Source organism: Egretta garzetta, unplaced genomic scaffold (genome assembly GCF_000687185.1).
Source record: "Egretta garzetta isolate BGI_Z169 unplaced genomic scaffold, ASM68718v1 scaffold465, whole genome shotgun sequence".
Classification (NCBI taxonomy): domain Eukaryota; kingdom Metazoa; phylum Chordata; class Aves; order Pelecaniformes; family Ardeidae; genus Egretta; species Egretta garzetta.
In genome coordinates this window covers 1,159,899-1,181,190 of record NW_009259680.1, presented here as the reverse complement: position 1 = coordinate 1,181,190, position 21,292 = coordinate 1,159,899, and the positions used below count along the sequence as shown (strand labels likewise).

The following is a 21,292-nucleotide window of genomic DNA, read 5'->3' as shown; positions in this document are numbered from 1 at the left end:
GGGAGGGCTGAGGCTGTTTCAGGCAAGTCGTAGAGCAGTAACTACATGCAAATTATTTTCTCTGCAGCGGATGACAGTGAAGAAGGAATTTTTGGCAACACCCTCTCCAGGTTTTCTGCTGGTCCCCAGGGATTCTCTGCCTAAGTGCGGGGCACTTACGAGGTACATTATTTCCTCATTCCTGCAGCTTGGGCATTATTTTGCCCGCAGCGCTGCGGGGATCTTAGCATGCCGCTTTGGACTTTGCCCGTCAGCTCACCGGAGTACTGAAGCAAAGCAACGAAGCCAATGCAGCAAAAATGCTGATGATACTACAGTCCGGGAGAAGTGCTATTCATATTCAGTTCACGGCAAAGCCTGTAACAACGTCATAAATCCTCTGTAGCAGCAAGAGCAGGACACAGGAGAGAAGCCTGCTGTCTCTGCTTTTCTTGCACAGCCTATTCTTGGCGCTGTGCATCACGCTCTCCTCCATCACCCTCCGCCTCTCCTGCACAATTCAGGCAGACGCTGAGGTCCAGGTTTGTAGGGTTACGAGTTAGCAAAGGCCTTTTATACCATAACCCAAAGGCCACAAAAGCCAGGGAGTTTCTTGCTGTCAATCCACATGTTTATGCTCTGAGTAAATTTGACATAAGAAATATGGAGCCCCCATGGTGCCAATATTAACAACAATTTTCAGAGTACAACAGCACTTTAAGTGGGAAAAAAGAGACAAGGCTCTTGGAAGAAATAAAAGCAGCTGTAAATGTCAAATTCATTTAATGTCAGGAAATCATGTATCTAAAGAGACAGGCTCATAGCAGTTATTATAACTGCTGGGTAAGAAACAATTTTTAATTTTCTGCTGAACAATTGGAAGCTTTTTCCCCCCATTTTCTTCCACAATAGGACAAGACAGAGTATCTTGTGAGTTTTCCTGTGAAAAGACAGAGAGCAAGTAGCAAGAAAAAAATAGTTAATAGCTGGGGAATATGGGCATTTGTTTGGGGTTGCAAGACATTGATTGTCCAATCAATAGTAAGAGACAGTAATTTAACAACTGAGCTTACAGCATCAGGCCAGAAAAAACAAAAATGAGCAGAAGGCCAAACAGAAACATGAAGAGGCAAAGCAATTTGCTAAAGGATACAGAACAGTCTAGTGGCAGAGCTGGCTTGAGCTGTGACTAAACCCAGTGTGTCAGGATTTATTAACCTAGGACTCCAGGATTTACTAAACTAGCACCTCCCACTGCACTGCTGATATTCTGAAGCTTAGGCTTAAATACACAAAAATGTTATTAGAAGGAAGACATAAAAAGGGTTTCAAACAGTTAGCACAGTTCTTTTATTGGGTACAAAGTTGCCAGGGTATCTGGAGAGTTGCAGCACTACTGGGCTAGGGACAGTGAGAGTTCCCCAGGCAATTGGTCTAAGCCATTGCTGACATGAAAGAACATTGATGCACTCTTTTTAGCTGCTGGGTTTTGCATCCTTCATAAAAATAACCAGGTAGGAGCTGGCATATGGGCCTACCATAGACTGAGAAACAGTCTTTGACTTTTACTGCATGTGTGGCATGCATCTGCATCCATGACTTTAAATATTCTAAGGTCACTGAGGCAGAACATGCCTCCTAAAGTTAAATATATATAATTTTCAACATAACGCTTTGAAAGGGATAGTGGTGAAGACAGCTACAGAGCAGAGGAGTGCATAAGTAGCAGAATAACAACAGCTTTGATTCTGTTACCAAGTTCCTCTGGTCACAAAGATGTTACATTGCCATGCACTGTAACTTATATTTTCTGTTTGCAGGTGGAAAAATGAGAGGTTGTGCATTCTCCATCCTTTAAAGTTTTCAAGACTGGATAAAGCTATGAGCAACCCTGTCAGATCTTCAGCCAACCCTGATTTGAACAAGAGGTTGAACCAGAAACCTCCAGAGGTGCCTTCCAACCTGAACTATGCTGTGCCCATTGCAGCATGAGAAAGGTGAGGTGGTGCTGCCCGTGGTTAGTAGAATGGCAACTTCTGGCCCTTATTTCCTTCAGCTGGTGCCAAGTATCTGATGGCTACTGAAGACAAACCTTTCCATTTTCCAGAAAGCATCACTAGGTACAGCTACAGAGGCAGCTTAACCTAGTAGTGCAAGACTTATCCACACACAATTCTAGTTAGCTTAAAACATGATCTCCAGAACCAATGGGTGCTGACACTTTGCATTGCGCTGCGTGGGCATAAAATTTAGCCAGGCATTTCAGTAATGAGCAGAAATTTCTCTTAATCATGTCATGTTCCCTTGAAGGCAGTCACAAAATACAAGCACAAACTATTCCACTAGTGCCTGTCATGCCTGCTTTTCTAATGCCTCGCCTTATGAACAACCCAAACACATAACTTTGTTTCCAGAGATTTTTTAGAGTTCTGCAGATTCTTCTTCATTCTTTCTGTGTCTATTTTTACATTTACTGGGAACTATTTTCTCTTCGTTTATCTGTATAAGGCAAATAATAAAAACCAAGGTTATGCACTCTCAAGGCTACTCTTCCACAGACCCACAGTGTTCTCTGATGATGAGCAGTGGCTGTAAATATGCTGAAGGTGAGAAGAAAAATGGGGAGTCTGCTGCCCTAATAAAGCTGTTGGAGCTCTCAATGCAATAAAATAACCTAGAGCATAGCACAACTCTACAACTGCCTGAAAGGAGGGTGTAGCAAGGTGGGGGTTGGTCTCTTCTTCCAGGTAATGAGCAACAGGACAAGAGGAAACGGCCTCAAGTTGCGCCAGGGCAGGTTTAGGTTGGACATCAGGAAAAATTTCTTCACAGAAAGGGTTGATAAGCATTGGAACGGGCTGCACAGGGAAGTGGTTGAGTTACCATCCCTGCAGGTATTTAAAAGATGAGTAGACAAGGTGCTTAGGGACATGGTTTAGTGGTGGGATGGCAGTGTTAGGTTAACAGTTGGAGTTGATGATCTTAAAGGTCTTTTCCAACCTAAACGATTCTATGATTCTACAAAGAAAAGGATGCATTATTCTGCAGATGTCATTGGCAAGCCATCAGAATTTGGTGTGATTAGAGAAGCTAAACGCAGTAATAGCTATGTAGGCATTTTCCTGCTTCTTGGTGAACACAGTTACTGCTGGGATCTAGCATGGTGTCAGGCACACCAACAAAATACAAGAGTGCTCTTACAAAAATGGCCTGCCATGTGGATGGGCATGAGGCACGATAAGCTGTGTGGTGCAAAGGCAAATCTGCATGTTTGACAGCTGAGAGCAGGCTCAGGAGCATCATGACTCAAGCACGTAAAGACCAATACTGAAATCATGTTTCAGGGGCTCCCAGTTAACCCTTTTTGCGGTCATGGGGAGGAGCTGATCTGCCCCAGCCCTACAAAAAGCTGGACTAAGAAACAGGCAGTTTGTAGCAATAGTGATTGTTGTGACTGCTTGCAACAACACAGGGCATGTGGGGGAAGCACATCATGGATGAAAACTAATTATGGCAGTGTGGAGCTACCGCAAAAAAGGGCATGGCCTTATCTGAAAGAATTACAGGTACCAGCTTTTATGAACTTGGGAGTAAAAAAACCTGTACCTATACAGGAGTGTGCAGAATAGGTCAAGCCAATATATTTTTGGTTTTATGTGAACTCTTATCAGAATGGTATCTGAGCCAGGGCAGTGTGCAACCTGCCTGTCACATGCACTGAAATGGTTCATCACCCAGTTGAACTGCAGGACTATCAGCATCTTTGTTACCTGGCTGTGCTCTATTTGTCTGAACAGATACAAAGACTACAAAGGCTGGGTTGTCAGACATCGTTGCGCTCTCCATATTCCAATTTTTTGTTTGAAACCCCAGATATTTCCCAGGGGAAGGCAACCTCCCTTTGAGCTGTCACTGCACTGTCACCTCGGCACAGCACCTGAGCAGGAGCCGTTCCAAATTAGCCAGACAGAGTAGCAACAAGGATGGCCTCCAGCCACCCCCTGCTTACAAGACAGCAAAGCAAGATTTGTAAATGCCAGGTAACGAGGGCCTTGACAACAGCAGTTGCCAGTCACGCTTGGAGAAAGTCTGTAAGCCCTTTACAAAGGTGAGGAACATGTAGCGCGAGGAGGCAGACCTGACCCAGCTTTCATTCCCCCTGGCTGAGGCACCCTCAGCAGCAGAGACGGAGAGTCTCAGACAGCGGCATAAACCAGCGGCCACGGAAATGGGCAGGGACCTGGGTGGGTTAATACTCTGTGGTGCTTGCACAGGGGGAGGAGGAGACCCAGGCAGAGGGGAAGGAGAAGAGAGGCGGGTGCAGAGCGTCAGGGTCATTTCTGAGGCTGGGCAGACAGACCTCACTTGGTGCAGCCACGGAAAGCCACGTTTATCATCCACCCACGCGGAGCCTGGGACCGTCAGCTTGAGCGCTCTCATTAGCGGCTGCACGCCTCATAGCCAGCAAAGAGGGGTGGCGTGGGGGGAGGAAGGAGGGTGCAGCAGCCCTGGGAGCTGGGAGGGCACAAGGAGAAGAAAGCGGGGTGAGACGAGGGAGCTGGATTACAACGCCAGGAGCATGGGATTGGCTCAGCACAAATGCCAAGAAGCTACTTCTGGAGCAGGGCAATCTGTCCTGCACCGACAGGGTTAACTTTAAATTGGCAGAGAGCCTCTGGGACTTTTTCACTTCCACCGTCAGATCTTTGGGGCTGGCAGTTGCTAATTACAATAACACAAGGTGACAGCCACATGAAGAGTGGTGGATGGCTGAGGGGGGCTGAAAATCCAGAAGGTCAGATCGCAATGAATTACAGTGACAAGATGCAGAAGCCCCATCCCCAAATTTTCTCTTCCTCTCCCCCACCCCTTCTTCTCACCACCATCTGCAGCACCACAAAAGCAAAAAAAAAAGTAAAAAAAAGAGAAATAACACTCATGACTAGAATGCAAATGGACGGAGGGCACCGAGAGCTGGGCCAGGAGCTGGGTTTCAATGGCTACACTGTCACTCCAGCTATCCCAATTCACAAACCATATGGCCAAAGGGGACCAACTAAGCATCTCTTTTTATTTCCCACATAACATGGGCTGCCACATAGCACTCGGTTTAGTGACTGTTAAAGCAAGATCATTCTGAACTCTCAAGATTTTATTTTGACAAAAAGAAGCCTGCACAGAGAAAGTACAAAACTGGTATAAAACACCATGAGCTCTGAGTCTTCCTACTCAGCATTTGCTTTGCACTGGCCTGAATGATCATGCAGAGACAGGGTCCTTTGCATGTAAAACAGAGACACCCCTAAGTCACATCCTCATCCCTTCTCCCCCTTATCTAGCCCCGAGAAAACTGGTTTTGGCTTGGTTCTGTTCCCATGACCAGCAAGCGAATTACAGCTACTGCCATTCTCACATCAAAGATCAGTTCAGCCCTGACCTCAGACTTACCCCATGGGTCTGTGCAGAGTTATTATGAGTGATTAGTTCAGATTTTCCCCTCGAGCATTTCACAGCAATGTTATGATCTGTAGGTCATGGTATATGCTAGAGAAAGCCACGTGAGAACTTTCTAATGATACAAAAACTCTGTGAAGGAGAAACCTTCTCACCATCCACGACAGCCGGTTTCCATGACAAGGATCACAGCTGATTGACCCCTTCATGCTGTTCAGTCCAACGGCTACAGCCACACCCCTGGAAAAGGGTGGCCCATATTAAGCCCAAGGTCAGTAGTCCATGGATTTTGAAAATGCCACAGCTGGCTGCTGTGGCCTTTTCTAAAAGGCTGCCCATGGATTAAACTGAAAGAAAAGGTAACTGAGCCATACACGGAAACAAGCTTTGTGTGAGACTTACAAAATAAACAAAATAGGGCTTGCCCCTCTTTTGCATCTCTTCTCAGATTATGAAGAGTACCTCAAAAGTAATTTGTTTTGTTTTTCTAACTTTTTCTGCATTAGAATTTAATTTTTTTCCTACCCATTTTATCATAACAGACTTTCTCAATGCTTCAAGAATCAGCTGAAGCTACACATTTTGAGGTCAAACTTAAAACAAGGTGAGAGAGGGAAAAGGTAATTTTTCATAGATCTACTGAAAACTCCTTATGCATTAGGCTTAGTACCAATTTCACTCAACTTTCCAGCAAGACCACTGGAGAAGAAAACTCCTTCTGAAGGAGTCATATAAAGTTTTAAAACATTTCTGCCTCCAATGATCTGGTGAAGACTGCTTTTCCAAGAAAGCTCTCCAGCTATATCAAGCAGGAACCACCAACATCTAGACAGCACAGAAATAGCTAAGCTTGAATTTAGCCCAAAGACTAAATATAAAGATATTTTATATATATATATATATAAAATAGGAGATCTTCGATGACAAAGGGGGATTCAGTTACTCATGTATAAAAAGGTCCTGGTAAAATGCTACCTGCTAAATCTGTGAGGAGGTTCAGCACTGACTAGCCCAAATCATCTGGCTTTCTCCTGAGTCAATGCCACCTGAATTTCCAGTAGCCTTTAGGCTTTTTACTTTTCTTTTGGCAGTTTCACCTTTCAACACTCCACCATGTCTGACCAGGTTTAGTACAGGACTAGAGACCTGTTTCAGATGTTAAGCATACATGCTAGAAGAAACAGTGGTAACAACAATGACAGCTACAGCAATAAGAAAAGACATTTTTGGCAAAGACTACTGGGAAAAAAACACCTAGCGTTTCGCAGTGGCATGTAATTGGAAAAATACCTTGCCCTGTCCTGACATTTGAAGCTGTAATTGCAAACACTCATCAAATTGGTTTTTCCTCATTGTAATCATCCTGGAAGAGTCACTGTAATTGCAACAGCTCTGTAATTTGCAACAACTTTAGGGAATGAATTTATTAGCACAAATGGTAAGGGTTAGTAGAACAGGGCAACTTTTACAGCCTGATGCACAGAGTGGGGAGGAGCCATTCTCTCACTGCTCTGACAAAACCCTGTGTTACCATGATTAAACCATGCAGGAGTTGAAAGAGCAGGAATCACCAAACTTCTCCTGTGCTAGTGGACCTGGACAAAAAATGCATAATTTTCTGTTCATAAGCTGTACAGGACTTCTTGCTATATGTACGTAATAGTCAAGTTACACAGTTCCTCATGCCCAGATTTGAGGAATGTCTGTATCAGAACTGGTTAAATATCTCCCAGTAAATCTGTTTGAAATTATTTCTGGGGAGAGATATGTAGAAGTCAGTAACAACGGCAATAGGCTCCTGGGTTACTTGATGGCAGAATATTCTGTGTAGACATTCTAGGATGTCTGCACAAACCCTGCAGTTGATAAGGATGTCTTGCCTTGCACCATTTTCCTCTCTCCAACTTTTCCCCACTCCAAGATTTGTGTGTCCAGGGAAAAGTTTGTTACAAAGGTTTGTGACTGTCACTTTTGTACCCAGTTTTTTGGGGTAATCTGATCTAGCATCAATCTATGAAACAGTTGTTCACTGATTACTTGAAAATTACATTTTCAAAATGTTAGATTTCAGAGTTGCAGATGGAAAAGATTTATCACGGTATCTAGCCGGTTTCCCAGACCAGGAAAATTTGTTTCTGTCGTTTCTTTACTAATGTTTCAATGCAGCTTCCTTACACTTTCTTCAGAGATTTTGACTTAAGTTTTGCATTTCCTGTTTGTTTCTATTACTTGGCCCATGATTTAATACCACACATGCAGGCAGGAGGCTATTATAAAAGTAATCCAAAGGCTTATCATAACCTTGGAAAAATAGCACTGCAGCTAAGCGCATTTTTTCTCCACAGCAATATTCCACGCGGTATCGTATCAGAAATTTCTACAGCTACTTCCAAAGAGAAAACAGCTCTGCAATACCTTCTGGTATCATAGGATCTTAAGCAGCAGCTTTCCTTTTACAAAGGAAGAGCTACGTTAAGTAGAAGCTGAACCAGTGTCTCTTCAGGGAAGTGGCAGGAAGAAGGGGTTGGGAAAAGTTGTGGTTTCCTGGGGCTGGAGTCTGATGCTGACAGTCTGGATGCTGACAGTCTGGATGCTGGAGTTTAAAATCTGTTTCTGCCCCTGAGGTACCGGTGGACATTGGGCAGATCACTGGACCCACTGTGTAAAATAAGGAGTTTTTAACTTTTCCTACTTTTCAAGAAGGTGCATGAATTTAATCAAAGTACTTTGAGAACATCAAGTGAAAGGTGCTAGAAAAAATATCATTAACAGTAGGAAGCCTTGACAAATGAAGTACAGCCTTCACCATATACATTACTCCGAAAGAAGGTAATAACTGAGCTAAAAAATTGACAAGGATATATCTATCCCTTGTGAAGCACAGCTTTCTAGCAGCTTCATCCTTCTCCGCATTACCAAGGCTTCCGTAACCTCATTTCAAAAACATAATAAAAGCACCCCAAATCCTCACATTTTATAAAACCCAACGATGCAGGAAGCTTATTAGAAAAAAAAAAAAAAAAGTCATGCTGCAAAGATGGCATGGAAAAGCAATCAGTAATTGAATTCAATTTACAGCTCCCAGATCATGCAGCCTCCCTGACTCATCCAAGCCACTCTGCTTTATCAGAACTGCCAGCATCACTCTGAGACAGCGTGTAATAAAATATGGAAAATGTGTTCAAAATGTGCGACCTCACAGATGCAATGAGCTGACATGAAAAACACTTTCTTCTCACTGTGAAAAGCCATGATGCGGGTGCATTAGCTTGGAAGTGGATGTGTATCGCTGCTGCTACTGTCACTGCTTCTGCCGTGCCTGTTTTGTGTGCAGAGGACTTCAGGGCTTGGAGGATATACACTCAGCCTCCTTCACCAGCACAAAATGCAAAGCTTCACTTCTGGCTATAGTCCTGAGAAATATGGGACGGGATCACTCCTGGGCATCTGAAGGATGAAGTGCTGTGAGATAACACCCTTCTGCCCTCAGAGTGGGGCAAAAAACTGGTTGCCCGTGAGTCAGCCCTTTGCAGATGCAGGAACTTCAGGAGCACGGCTACTCCAATAAAAGTAGATAATACGACTTTCATGCAACCCAATTTTGTAGAGACAGGTCTAGTTGTACCTGTCACTGATCAAGCCTGAACCCTTGCTGTTCTCATTGCAGCTCTAGTATCTCTGTGTTTGCCAAATAATAAATAAAGCTTTTCTGTTCTTTCTCCTATTTTAGTATAGAGCTCGAGCGCTAATATAAAACCCATTAAGCTGGCTACTGTTATTCATTCGAACACTACTACTACGTCTGCGATTTTAGTTCAAAGCACTGCAGTCTCTCTGCATTTCACGGCTGTATCATGGCGTGGTAAGAGAATGCTGCAGCATTTCTCCTAATGGCTCCAAAGCAGTAATGACACCTGCAGCGCTAAGTAATGCTGCATCTGGTAGCTTCATCGGGAGAGAAACACAGAGTAATTCAGGTTGGAAAGAACATTACTCTTAAGACCTCTAGTCCAAACTGTGCTTAAAAGCAGAGCTAACTTCAAAGTTAGGCCGGGGGGTGGGGGGGGTGGGGGGGCTATCAAGAATAATCACTTTCATCTGCCATCACTGGGCAAGACAGAAATTAAATACTTGTTTGTGTGGATTAAATGCAGCATTTCTAAGAAGTGATAGGGAATAAAATTACCAGCCAATATAGATTCCACAGCAAGGAACTGATAATGAAAGGTTGGTCTCAGCACCTCATATTTACTACTTCATTGACACTTTCTGCTTTTCCAAAGATTGGATGTGGAAGGCATGCAGCTGATGTTTTTAAAGTCAAATCAAAGGGTAAGTAATTTTCAGAGAGGGACTGATTTTTAAATATCATTTGTTTTTCTTTTAGTGCAAACTCTAGCTGAAGCCAACCAAAGTCACCACGCTCCAGACCAGTTTGCAGATCTTCTAGCCAGTGGTTTTTGAACTGCTATGTTTCATTCATTGGCCAGAACAGAATAAGGCATAGTGGTTAACATGCCAGTGAGTCAATGGAAACACAGCTAAAATTGCAACTCTCAGCACTGGCAACATCAGTGGAATTATCTGGGTTGGAGCAATGGTGTGAAATGTTAGCGAAACAAGTCGCATGTAGCCCCGGCTTTGCTCCATGAACCAAGCAGCTGTGAACTGCAGAGCTGAACGAGCATTACTCAAAAACAAAATTCATGTATGCACACTATTCTCTTTTTTTAACCCCTACAGGAATTTTCAAATCACAGTTCCTCCCACTCACAAATACCACCCTTCTCCAAGGTGGCTAAAAACCATCATGTTCCTCCTGTAAGAAATTCTGCTCTCTTCTGGTTTTATTCAGTATGAGAACAAAGCATGAAATTTAATATTAAAAGTTCCCAGAGAGCATTGGATCCAGAAACACAGAACTGTAGATTTTCAGCCAGTCCCTGGTCAGAACATGTCTGCACTGCCATAGCTGCTACAGGGAGTTGTAGTTTCACAACTCTCGTGTTTGCTGTCTTCCCTGCACAGCTTTTCTCCCCTGCCAAACCACTTCTTGATCACAGTGCAGCATGGAAGTGCCATCCTATCCACTAACCGGGATCAGCCAGGGTAGACTGTATGTAGGAAGTGGCAAGACACCTCGAAGCTTCGCACGTGTGTCCAAGGCAGGCAACGGGAGACTGTGCCCTACCCTCCACAGAGCCCTTCTCCCCCTTCTCTTCCCTGACTCTCTTGACCCTGATTTTGTGTGGGTTATGTGAGGACTTCCTTCCAGGGAATGGTGGTTATAAAGGGTTATGTGAGGTGAGGATAATATATATATGATAATGTGGTGTTTTCCTGCTAAAACGTCTTCCAGAATGCCTCTCAGGCATATACAGCAGTGTGCAGTGCTCCCAGATGTTGACTACGTGTCTAAGGAAGTAAGAGGGAAAAACCATACACTATCGAGTTAGCTGAAAAACTCGTGTGAGATCATGAAGTTCAGGTCTGCACTCTGGTGCCCATCAGGATAACTATGGGGTTTTTAATCTTAAATTTCCTCTCATTAGACTTTGGCCACCTGTGTTCCCCAGTGTTACCCAAGATCTAGAGGAAGGCAGCTCCAAGGAAAGGGTTGCTCTGTGCTGTCTCCCCAGCCCTCTTCCCCAGGCATCTGGGGCTGCTACAGCTGGAGCTGAGGCACTGAGCTGGATCAGCAGCACTCAGATGCCAGGTTCATGTGGATCCGCACTGGCTGTGAGCATGGACAACTAAGATATTGCTGCACTGTGCTCCTGCCAAAGAGCTCAAGCCCCACTTACAGTTTTGTCAAACAAGGCTCTGCTACAAAAAAGCGCCATTAACTAATGGCACAAAAGGGCCTGGTTGATGAGGCTGAAGGAAGCTTTTGACGTCTGGGGCTGGTTTGTAAAGGCACCCGCTTCCTGGGATGCTTATGGTCCTGCAAAGCAATGACCAGGCATGATGGGCTTGGAGATCCCTGGAGAAGAGCAAGTCCACTGTTAACCCATCACAGATCTTTCTGATAGTATCAGCAACAGAAGAAAAGCTCATACACATTTTTTTTTTTTTTTTTTGCCTGGCCCAAATGGGGAAGAGGAGTAGTGAAAAGAGTGAAGGAGAAACCTGCAGCAAGAAACACTCTCTGTATCCTTTTTGGGGGTTTCCCTGGAACAGACAGGATCTGAATCTAGAGCCATTCCACAGGTCACACATTTCACTAGTAACACAGCATAGGCAACATATGCATATATGGACTATGTTAGATTAATCTGACTTTGGATTGTCTTACTTATTAAAACATGCTCAGGCCCCACAGTTTTCTATGGGCCAAGTACACAGTTCAGTAAAGCACACCGTTCCATACTCTCCTGTATAGGCTAGTTTCCTTATAAAGAAATTATCTGAGGATGTGGCATATAAACACATTTCCAAGTGGCAAGCCAGGCTTTGAATCTGCAGCACAGCAGTTCCTCAGCAGTAGCCCCATGTTTCTAGCCCATGATAAATGCAAGGTAGCTTAAAGGCCCTTGCTCAAACATTTCCATAGGCTATGGTGACCCGTGAAGCTTATGCCATCTTTTACCCTGACATTAAAACATCTGCTGAGTCCGCAGTTGTACAGTGCTCACTCACAACTGTAGCAAAATCAGTTCTGCACAGAAGAAGCCAATGCCCTACTTCTCAGGGTGGGCTGTTTCCATGCCAAGCCAGAGTCTCAGTCATTCAGGCTCCACCTCCCCTCCAACCAAACCAAACCAAAATGTATAAAGGATTTTTTACAACGGGAGCAGTGAATTCCCCCACCTTGCCCAATTCCCTTCCTTCCAGGGAGTGGCACAATCATGCCACAGATATTTAGGGAAAAGAGGGTGGGGACACACACACGATCACGTTTTGTTGCCTGTTACTAATGATTGAGAATGGCAACTTCAAATAGAGCTTTAATTTCAAATGAAGTCGTTTTCAAACTTAACTGCTGTCTTGAGGATAAAAGAGGGATGCCTGTGGCAGTTGTACTACAATGTGTATACTGCTCTATACAGTAGCTCTGCAGCAAGGGATCACAGATGGTTTGTGGTGGTGGGATGACCCTGTTCTTCAGCCTGCAGACTTACACTACTTGCAGAATTCCACCTTAAAAGTAATTGGACGTGTCTGTAACTCAGAGAAGGTTTGCTAAGCAATGACACATTGCACTTGGATCTGGAAGCATAACATCTGGAAGCCAAATGTTAGAGGCGATATAAAAGGGCCAGCCCAACAAACCAGTGGGGCATTTCTAAGCCAGGAACATCCTCAGGATGGACCTCATCCTTCTCTGTGTGTTCCTGCCTCTGGTGACCGTGGTGTGGGGCCAGTACGGTGACTATTACTACGGTCCCTATAACTACGGAGATAATGATGAATGGGTCAATGTGTACCGGCAGGGTTTCAACTTCCAGTGCCCACATGGGCAGGTGATCGTGGCCGTCAGGAGCGTTTTCAACAAGAAGGAAGGCTCTGACAGACTGTGGAACTACGCCTGCATGCCGGCGGCCCAGAGCCTCGGTGAGCCGACAGAGTGCTGGTGGGAAGAGATCAACAGGGCGGGAACCGAATGGTAGGACACCCCCAACCATCCCCGGAGGGCACAGCCCTGATATTCCCTGTGAAATGTGGGTGCTAATACTGCAGTCAGAGCAATGCAAACACATCTTAATGCCGTCATAACCAGTGGCTTCACTGCCCTGGATGACCGCCTGAAACTCCTTAATCACGATGCATGTGTGTGAGGTGATCAGCATCATATTTGCCTTCTCTGTAGCAATTTCTTGCTGGGGGGGTCTCAGCGTGCTTTAGAAAAGCCGTGTCGTTTGGTCACTCACAACCTCAGCTGCAAAGTGGTTCGGTCTTGCTATTGTTGTCTCACAGATGAGGAAAATGAGGCATGAACCTTCAGTAAGGAGAGGATAAAGTCCCTCTTGAAAGGCCACACATTGAATCAGTGACTAAACTGGGGAACAAACTGTAAAACTCCTCACTCCATCCTCCTGCTCTTATCACTAGAAAAAAAAAATCTTCGTATTGCACTGGCTTTTCTCTTTGTGTTTTTGTTGCTAAGCTTTTTGGCTGAGGCCCAGTCAAAGGCTGTTTTCTTGTCATACTGGTATTACAGGAGCCAAAAAGCCCCACTAATGGCATATATATGCATGATAATGATAGCAAAAGATCATGTTAATTCCCTAATACAGTCAGTTTTTGTTAACTAAACATTACATTTTCCACCAACCTTAGAGGTAAAGGTGATCACATTTTATGGTCACAATAATTTCTGGAAATGTGTAAGTGTTTCATGTTTAGGCAGCACATGCCCAGTATTTAATTACCTTCTGATTTTTTCATGAAATGTGAAACACGGTTTTGGAAAACTGTGAGTTTGAAATATTCTTTGGACAGAATGAAATGAATGCAAGAATATTTTCAAATACTTGAAATGGTTTTGTTCCAGAAATTGCAATGTGATTTTTGTAGATTTCATGTTATATGGGGACAGGTTAGCAATGAAATGTGAAGCTTCTGCTTTTTAAATGATTCAAAATTTTCTTCTGAATTATTCATACTCCTTCGTTTACCACGTGATACATTCCTATGGCTGATGCAATTGCTAAGGAAAAAAAGATTGACCCTATACTTAATTTTGGAATAAGAACTGAAAAGAAAGGGGAAGGGTTGCAAAACAGGCAGAAAGAAGACACTGTGATAATCCTGGATGACTTCTTCATTTTTCCTACGTTGATGCAATTTCTACTTATTGCACAGTAATTTTGAATTAGACCTTTCTATTGTTCAAAATAAAATTATTATTCTCTTTCTAAAAATCCCTGGCAGCAATTGCTCAAGTTCACTTCTCGCAAACAGGGTACTGTGTAAGTCTGTACAGAACGTTTTCTTCTGCTATCTAACCATGGGGCCATATTCATCACCATGCTCTGTATGCTTAGCATGACTACATCCGCAGTGTATTATCTGAATCTCATTTCCTTCACCTCTTAAAAAAATCTTTTCACTTTCTCCTCTTTCTTCCCTCCATTTTTTCCTACTGCCAGCCCTATCCTTTCTCCAAATCTATTTCTTTTCCAGCCCCTCTTTAATGTGTTTAACTCTGTTTTACTCTCGTTCCTAGCTTTTGGAGTTTAGTTATTTCTTCTCTAGCTCACCCTTCCAGACCAACATCCTTATATCTATCTGTCTTTTCTGCATAGATCTTCTTTCTGTTTTCTGTCTATTTTGGGGGGAGGGGGGAATACACCAAAGTTATTAGGGAGCACACACCCCTTTGCTAAGGTGAACTTGTGCTCCTAATTACTTGGGCTATTCCCATAAATCTTAGCTAGCTGTGCCTTGTTGTGTTCTGCAGTTTTCTGCACCCAGGGCTGAGCTGGTTGCATCTACAGTGCTTCATGGAGAGAGGCTTGCTGTAAGCCAGCAACATCCCTTGCTGTGCCCAGACACTGCTGCCCAAGAACCCAGCAGGCTCATCCCAGGCTGGGGTGAAAGTGTGGGCCAACAGGCAGACAGCCTGGAGCGTCTGAGTGCAAACTCAAACCTCAAATGAATGTGACAGCATGGATGTAGCCTGTGGGGCCTTTGACAATCCCACACCTCCTCTCTTGGCAGTCTCACTTCTCATAGCTGCCTCTCCTCTCTCTTCCACGCCCAGCTCAGTGCAGTTTGGAGCCATCCCCAATTCTCAGGAGATCCACTCAGTCATCCAGTGGGACCACAAATATGAGTCACAATCTGTACCATTAGTTCCTGTTTGGCCACCTCTATTTCCCCACTGATCTCCTGACGAACCAAGCTGTTGGTGAGCAATGCATCGTCCTCACGTCAGGTGACACAGCACTCTGCTGGACTCGCTAGTCCATTCCCCATCCGTGTAGGATGGACTGTAATATTCCTTCCTCAGCTCTGCCTCACAGGGTACTTTGTCTCACCTTGCACATCACATCCAGTGAGGTTCAATGGCTTACACCACCCAAAACTACAAAGCTGCCAAGATTTTCCTAAAATTTAAGCTACATTTCCTTCTACTGTAATTGAGGCTTTTTATTCCTTGCCCTACCTCCACTGAGGAATGAGAACAAGCACACTGCACACTGCATCCTTTGTAAAATCTCTTTAACTTATTAATAGGTAGCAGTCTTGCCTTTCCCTCACCCATGCACCTTCACCCATGCTTTTGCTTTCAGGCCGAACATGTCTTCATTCTTCTAGTTCTCCCATGGAAGTTTTATATTCCAACACTCCTAAGCAAGTGCTGATCATACGTACAGCTGTCCTCTGAGTTTCCTCCAGTTTCTCAGCCATGTCCCAGAAACTCTCATCTGGCAGAAGCACCAAAAATTGACCTCTGACAAATTATATTTATGGCTTTTCACAAATCATCATTCCTGACTGTTGTGCAGCTGCACAACAGAGACAAACCCAAGAGAGGTTTCTTCCTTTAGAAAAGACAACAAATCAAGAAAAGCTTTAAAGAGAAAATGAATTGGGAATATAAAGCAGAGAAAAGAAAGAGCCTTCAACTCATTATTTTCTTTGGCCATTAGAACTGGGGGGGAAATGGCAGAAGTGGACATGGGGAGAGTAGGGATAGGAGAGCTGGGGGGACTGGACGGCAGGAGGGAACCACTGGCAGAGCTGTTTTAGGTAATTTGCCTCCTACACTAACACCAGGTATTATCCGGACTTCTAGGATTAAACCTGTAAGACTTTGCATCTTACGGATATGAAAAAATTATTCAGCAGAAAGAGGGCAGTGACACAGACCCACATTAGGCATCAAATCACAATGCCTGGTCTATGACCTCTGCCCCCTTCCAGAGTCAATGGAGAGAAACAGGTACTCGAAAATCTGCTCTCTGGGGCACCCATCTCTCTCCAGAAACAGACTCATGAAGACCAATCACCTCTGACAGTTGCCTAGAATTACCTACTGGCATTTCAGAACACATCTAACTATAGGTGCTTTTGCTTAATAAATGCATCCCTGGAGTTAAGCATATGTGTACATACACTTCTGAAGAGAGCATGTTCTTTTGAGTTTCACTGAATGGACACGAGAAGCCTGTGAGTGTGTTACAAGACTCATAGTGAAAACTTTGGCAATAGATTGGATCAGATGACCAGGGATGTCTCCTCAGCTTCATTAATCTGTGAATACGTTTAAAGTTAACTACGTGTACAAAGGCTTTGTTGAATCTGCCCCAACACCTTACTCCTTCAGAGGCGATCTGCTAACGAAGATGCTATTCGATATAGGGAGCAGAATTTGTTCCTGGATAATTTGGAAATACTCATGTCTGAAGGAGGGAAAGGTCTTCAGGACATGCCGTGATCCTACACAACCCTTCAATTTATTTGTATGCTGCGACATCTCAAGGAATACAGCCTTTTCAGACAGAATAAAGTTTTGGGGTTTAGTTCCATTTGTACTGGAGGAAGTTTGACCTTGGGTAAATATTTCACCATCTAAGAAAAGATAAGGTCTGAGCGATTGCTGTTGAGGTTGTTCTTCACTGCTTCACTGAATACTAGAGTTGTGTCTACAGACCAGTCTTTGAACGAGGTACTTCAGAAAAAACTATTTTTCTTGCCTGAAAGTGACTGTACCAAAGGACAGGGATCAAACAAACAAACGAACAAAAGCTTGCAAGTGAAAGACAAGCAACTCTTCCTTCTAGGAGAAAATGTTTGTTTTACGCTACATAATACAGATGGAACCGTGCCATATCCCCAGTACACTCCCAGTTACCCATAAGGCACAAAGCAGAAACATTTCCAGCCAAGTGGTATTTAATGCATGTTTATCACCTCTTTTCCTTGTTTAGACTTCTGAGAAAGTGTTTGGATGGGACTTGGAAAAAACAGACATCTAGATTCTCCCTCCCCACCCCCATTCCCACTCTCCTTTGCCTTCTCTTTAAGTGCAGACACACATGCAGAGCATTCAAGTAGGCACACAACCCTGTTTCCCACAAACTGGGCACAAAGACAGACTCATGAGCAAAGGAAGCGTCTGCAGGAGCCTCCTGTTCAGGCGCTGGCAGCACACCCCGGTACATCTGCGAGGAGCTGTTTTTGTTCTCAGTCTCTGACCAATCCCAAGTCTCGGATCTGAGGCTGTACTACCCAAATCCGATAATAAAGCTGCCCTTTCAAACGTTCCCATTTGCGCTATCTACGCAAACAAGTTAATTTTCTTCAAAGCCCTAGGTTTATGTCAAAGGGACAGTGCTACAAGCTCTTAGCACAGCTGCAATGGACTGAGTCCAGTGGGAGCATCTGAGGAGAAGAGGGATGTTTCTGCAGACAGGGAGGCCTCATCAGCGACTGTCAAGAAGAAATCAGCAGGGTAAACAGGGCCTTGCCTTCCCTTTGGGCAGGGAGGAGAAAGTAAGTCATCACTGAACCCTAAATGAAAAAAAAAGATAGCTGAAGATGACAGTGAGGTTGCCTTTGGCACGTGAAAGTCATGACAACACCTCTCACCACCTCACAACAGATAGTGAAGATTCCTCGTGGAAGTGGCCACTGGAGACTGGCATGGCCTAATCAAACACAGAAAAGCTGTTCCCTTCATCTGAGTGCAAGTGTTTCAAGTGTCCTGAGCCTGCCCTTAGCCACTCATCTCTTGGCATTCATCTGTAACAGGCTGACCATTAAATTAGTTTTCATCATGCGACTAACCAAGTCACACAGAGGGAGGACACTCCACAAAAATAACTCAGGAGAGCAGGACAGGGCCTCCCCTCCACAGCTGTATGGAAAGGAAATTAACTTTTGGATACTGAAAAGTAACATGTTTTGGTGAAACAACACTCCGGGAAAACAGTCTGTCTAATGTCTCATTAAAAAATGCCTCTCACACTCTAACCATGGTCTTACTGGCTGCATGAGGTTCGGCTGCCTCTCTTCGTATGCACTCCAGGGAGGACTGCAGATGAAAGCATGCAGTGTAATTTCTGTTGGGTCTGTTTGCCATGTCTGACATTATCTCCATAATATATAGATTCATTCTGCAGTGACAGGCTCTAGAGAGATAGCTTTAAAGTAATTGATGATGCAAGCTTTACAGGAGCCATCTGCTCTACAGCAAAACAGTGGGATTTTTTTGAAGTACACAGAGTGACACTCTCGGGTTACCCCGTTACAAGGAATAAATCACCCTTAATGCAGCATGACCCAGTGATTACCAAGCTGTCAGACTCTGCATGTGTCCAGAGAGCTTCAGGGAGTGCTACCTGGTCAGTGTGGCCAGGGCTCAGTGCAGGCTCTAACAGCACCACTTACTGCATTGGGCTTGACTTGGGCTTCCCTGAGCAGATTTGTAGTGAACAGGTTTCCTCTTCAGGTTGTCATCCTCAGGACAACATGATGCTCAGGCTAATTCCTGACATATCTGAGGGACACAGGGCCTCAGAAACAGGTTTATAGCACAACACCAGCATTAGATTGGGCACAACACTCTGGGACTTTGTCTAGCAAAGACCAAAAATAAGATTTAGGAATAATTATGAAGTGTCACCACAATTGGTGCCGTTCCTCAAAACAATTATACTGTTGTAAGCAATGTTTGTCTTCAGTCTGGCAGGCAACTGTTGAGCCAGTGAGGTACACACTTGGTCGCTGAGGCTATGTCAATGTTTGCAAATACTGTGGCAAAATTTATGTGGATCTGTAGGGTGAAACAGTTCGTGCATGGTCCCAAAATCCCACCTTATGTGGGTTTCTTTCAAACCAGCTCTAGTTTGGTCTCACAGATAAAAGCTCATTGGTGAACAAGGAAAGCAGTCCTGACCTGAACTAAACCGACACCATGATGTGCACTTTGGTTGCTTGCTATGACAGAACTCAGCTGTAAAACACTCATTAACCAGTTCAGAAGAAGACTGGCGAAGGAGAGGCTTTTCACAGCAACTGCAGCAGGTTGAGAAAGTCTCAGCTACCATATCCCTGTTACTACAAAGAACTCCTCCCAAAATAAGGCTGTACAGTTTACTTACTTTCTATGAAACGCTGCCATCATTTCCAACAGATGTAAGTGAGGGAAGGGAAGGGCAACGTCATATTCAACAGCACCTGACCCTCACCACCACCAATCTTCCCACTCCCCCACCTACCAGCCAGCTCATCTCCTCTTCTCCCAGTACCAGATTCAAAAGGCAACTCTTCATGCATCGCAACTTGAGCCAACTAGAAAAACAAAACAACCTATCCATTGCCAAGTTTAATCCCACACAGTCCCAGCTGGTTTCTCATGGTCTTCTGCATTCACCTTCTAGGAGGCATCTTCCTCTCTTCTTAGCAGTGTCAGGATTTCATGAGTGAGGAGAACCCAGTGACATTAACTCTGAATACTGAATTATCCTCTATAACAGAAGTGCTACAGAGTGGGTCTAGTAAAAAAAAGGCAATTTTTTTTTTTACTTGGCCAAAAATCAGAAGTTCTGAATCACTAGTTTTTATTCACCATACTGGTTTGCAGGATTTGCTGTAAGAGGAGTAGTGAATTCAACAGAGAAGGAAGAAACCCTCACATATTAAGTGTTGTTTTCAGATTAGTGGATAGAGCATCTGACTAAAAAGGTGTGTGTGGAGTGTTTTTTTGTTTCCCTTGAAGAACTACTTTCTGCTTGTAGGAAAGAGGCCAACTGGGAAAAGGAAAGAGAAGAACAGATTTTATATGAGCCCACAAATAAGCACTGCGATTTCTGTGAGCATCTCTTCATTTTTGGAGGAATATCTGGATTTTACTTGAAAATTAGAAAGATCAGGGAAAAAAATTTTGTGTTATTTTCAAGCTAAAGAAAAGTACTTCAACGTCACACTACCTTTCTTTCACTGAACCCAGTATTGAGCTTGAATAACAAATTGCAGGACTGTGTATGAGAAAGAAGTAGAGAGGGACAAGTGAACATGAGCTTAAAAGCGTATTATAAATTGCACTCTGAACATTTTAAAAATAAAATGGCGATTTAATTATAAGAGATTACTTATGTCCAGTTGTACTCCATCTGGGAAACTAATTTTTAAGGCAACTCCAAGTTGGTTTTTTTTAAAAAAAACTTTTCATGAGAAGATAGAATCAGGATTAAAAATAACCAAACGTTCCTAAAGTTTGGTACATGCACACATGTAAACATAGGAGTGTTATGTTAGCTAGTTTTTTTCCAATCAGAAAGAGAGAGAGAGAGAGAGAGATAGTGATGTGTCTCTCAAGATGAATCTTTCCATCAAAACTGGAGCATATTAGTAGAGGTGTCAAGAAAATAAAAACTGTTGTAGGGCAAAGAGAGCGGGAAAGAGGGCAGGGCTCCCACGCTGAATGTGAGTGGGTGAGGAGAGAAAAAGAGAAGGAAGAGCCTCCCGCAAAGATGAGTATGGGCAGGAGTATCAGATGCTGATTGGTGGGGATAGGAAATTGCAGGGCAATGGCGATCCTCTGAGAAGTGCAAAGGAAAAGGAGGAAGAAAATGCTCTCATTACTGCACCTATGCAAAAGAGCTAGAAAATCTCCCAGGGGGCACAAGGACTTGAGCAGTGGAAATGCATGTAACTGGGAAGGGGGAGAGGTGGAAGAAGATCAAGAGACACAAGTTTGGTTCTACTCAACATAGATGAATGCAGAAAAGTGGTCATCTTGCAACAGGTACAACCATTCCCTTTATTTCTGTGTATCAACCTTTCTTCCATCAGGATAACACCAATCATCTGCAGCTATCCAATATGTTTACACAGAGTCTTAGCCATATGTTCCCGTGGCCTATGTGCCAAAAAACAGAGCAACTTCCTATCAAAGTCCTGCTGA

General features: G+C 43.9%; 1 protein-coding gene across 1 annotated transcript in view; it reads left to right on the top strand.

Moving 5' to 3' along the window:
* Window positions 1-12,740: 12,740 nt before the first annotated feature.
* DPT (dermatopontin) overlaps window positions 12,741-21,292 on the top strand; it is a 26,750-nt gene continuing 18,198 nt past the window's right edge. The window contains exon 1 of the mRNA XM_009638531.2: window positions 12,741-13,039. Coding sequence (XP_009636826.1) covers window positions 12,741-13,039 — 299 coding nt within the window. The remainder of the gene's footprint in view (window positions 13,040-21,292) is intronic.